Source organism: Glossina fuscipes, unplaced genomic scaffold (assembly GCF_014805625.2).
Source record: "Glossina fuscipes isolate IAEA_lab_2018 unplaced genomic scaffold, Yale_Gfus_2 2, whole genome shotgun sequence".
Taxonomy (NCBI): domain Eukaryota; kingdom Metazoa; phylum Arthropoda; class Insecta; order Diptera; family Glossinidae; genus Glossina; species Glossina fuscipes.
The window spans coordinates 17,372,977-17,375,850 of record NW_023998416.1 but is presented as its reverse complement, the minus strand read 5'-3'; the positions used below and the strand labels follow the sequence as shown (position 1 = coordinate 17,375,850).

Sequence of the window (2,874 nt, the reverse complement as noted above, 5' to 3'; positions counted from 1 at the left end):
GCGCGGATGGAGGACAAAGCCAGCATATGCAGTAGCGTTGTTTATTCATGTAATTCTGTCGAGGATTATTTAAAAGGCTAAGCCGTTCGAATCTGAACGTTAAATAGCGCGCAAGAGGTAACTGCTTCGCGTTCTGGTCTACATTTGACGCCATGTAGTTATTTTTGTCGGGATGATCTCTTCTTCATTCGTTTAAAGAAACCACAACATTTTGTTTCGTCTACTAGTTCAACTTCTGGTTGTTGTGTGACAGGAGCGTTCGAAGGATCAGCACTAGGATCGTCAACATTTGTCGAATTAACAACTTGGGCTAAGGCGAGCCTGTCGGTTGACTTCAAATTGCCCAGCATAGATCCTCGTTTTGGTTCACTACGCCATGCAGCGACACCTCCTTTAGCGGCATTCTTACGATGTTTATTTGTTGACATGTTTAAGTCATAGCCAGTTTGCAAACATCCGACCGGTGTCGACATTGCTTTCTCTGTCCAGTCAAATTGGCCATCGTCCACAAAGCCTTTGCGGTCGAACAATTCTTGAAACAGTCTTTGCACAAAGGCATAACTAGGCGTTTCGAAAAAATCTAAACGTCTGACGTAATGTAAATATATGGAAAATTCCTCAGGATAGTTATGGCAAAGCACATGAATAGGTGTTGCCCGTTTAGTTTCGCCAATTTTTTGATAACGTTCTTTGAGTGTACCGGCCTTGAGGCCTTGCCACGGCAACGAACCCCTTAAGAAATACATAAACATATAACCTAATGCTTCTAAGTCGTCACGTCTTGATTGCTCTTTGCCCGCGTGTGTGTTTATCGACATATAACGTGCGGTGCCGGTTAAGCATTTATTTTCCCCATATGGTATGTGATTATTTGTATCTAAATCAATATATTCTTTGGCCAAACCGAAATCAACAATGTATATAACTTTTTCTCGCCTCATTGATCGTCTACCAATGAGAAAATTTTCCGGTTTAACATCTCTATATATTAAGTTTCGACTATGAACATATTCGATCCGATGGAGAAGTTGTTTGCATATCATCACTACAGTCTTTAGGGAAAACTTCCGCTTGCACATATTGAAGAGATCTTCCAAGGATGGCCCCAATAATTCCAAAACCATGGCATTGTATCGGCCAGCACAAGTGCCTAGAAAGAAAACGCGAGGTATACCTTCCGGACAACATTGAGTATCACATGATCCTAACTGTCTATAAAACTCATACTCTAGGTGCAGTAGCGGAGCCTTCGATTTCATTGACTCCATTTTTATTGCTACATGTTCATTATTATGCACATTTTTGCCTAATCGCAGTTCGCCAAAATTACCACATCCAATTTTTTCACCAACTCGAAAATTTGATCCGAGCATAATTACAGACGTTCACTGTAATGGCATTGAAAAAGATAATTCCGACGAAGCTAAGGTTTGTTAGACACAATTCTACCAATAAAAAACTTTAGGCAATGATATTAATTATTTTTTCAGCACATAATAAGCTTGTGTTCGTTTACCCTAAGATATTCACTACTGGTGTCATCCAGCTCTTGTTTTTTTTTTGCTTTCTTCTTTAGTGTGGAAAGAGTAGAAATTTCCCGCACACAATCAAACAATTTCCGTAAACCTTTCAATATTATTGGAGAATTTTCCGGACCTCGTATAAAACAAAGTTCAGTGTAGTTTGACTTATTTGCACTTTTTTCACAAATTAAAATTTTGAATTCAATTTTAGAATATATTTTATTTTGTTATTAAAATATTATATTCTATTACTCTCGAACAAAATCAAAAAACACGTTTTTTTTTTTTTAAATTAGCTCAAAGTCGATATGACATCCAATGAAGAGGAAAGTGAAAATTTATCGAAGAGAATAGAAAGATAACATAATCGCTTCATTTTCTTTCTTATATCAAATTACGAGAAAATTTAATTTGCTCTTATTTTACACATTTTCTTATTTGTTCGTGTTCTTGCTTTACACGAAGCCTTTTCCCTAAGTTTCCAGTTCTTGCCTTACATTTTCTGCCGTATATACGTCGACTTCTATCAGCCATAATTACTTTTATTAACGGAAACGTAAGTGTGGAACTTATCAAGAGAAATCTTCGAAAATCTGGATCTTGTAAGAGAAGAGAGGACTTAAGGAACAATCCGTTTAGATTTTTCATATGTCGATTGTACAATATCAAACTACATCATATGTGGACATTTTTAGCAAAAACCAAAAAACAAAGTACTAGCTGCACCCTCGATGCAACGAGTACGCTATTTCGATGCCTTCTACTTTTAGATCTTGAAAAAGATGGGCATGCGCAGTTCATTTTCCAACATTTTGTGGGTACAATCTTTTTCTACCTGCTCAAGCTTCCGAAATAGTGGCGACATATAGCTATTTCTACCAAAAGGAATTATTTGGATCTTGTGAAGAATTAGGGGCTTAAATGTGATCTTCCATTTTGTAGACCATAAGAAAAAAAAATTTTCGACAACATGACGTACAAGATGAGCTTAGAGAACCCGTCGGTAACGCGTGTTTTTAAATATTTTCACGGCATAAAAATCTACTGACAAAAAAGATAGAAAACTTTTTTGTACATTGTGGGCGTGGATATGGACAAATGACAACCATTTTTTAATCGATCGGACAACGTGGGCTAAACGTAATTATGGCGATTTTACAAAGAGGGGGCATCGAAATGATCTCTTTTGGTAAAGATAGGTAAATGGAAAACATCCGCAACTCGCAACAGTTTAACAGAAAGTAAAGGCGAAATCTCCTGAAAGTTCCTTAGAAGGCAAATTCGTTCGTTCGCAGTTAAAATCGCCTAATAATAGGAGAAAATATACACACACAAGTGGAGAATAAATTTC

At 37.0% G+C, this 2,874-nt stretch overlaps 1 protein-coding gene across 1 annotated transcript; it reads right to left on the bottom strand.

Moving 5' to 3' along the window:
* Nucleotides 1-158: 158 nt before the first annotated feature.
* On the bottom strand, nucleotides 159-1,379 carry LOC119634140 (casein kinase I-like). Its single transcript, XM_038028095.1, has one exon. It carries the CDS (start codon nucleotides 1,371-1,373, stop codon nucleotides 159-161), a length of 1,215 nt encoding a protein of 404 aa, XP_037884023.1. The 5' UTR covers nucleotides 1,374-1,379.
* Between the last annotated feature and the right edge of the window lie 1,495 nt (nucleotides 1,380-2,874).

Coding starts and splice junctions, on each gene's coding strand:
- LOC119634140 (XM_038028095.1), bottom strand. CDS start 1,373: ATGCTCGGATCAAATTTTCGAGTTGGTGAAAAAATTGGATGTGGTAAT.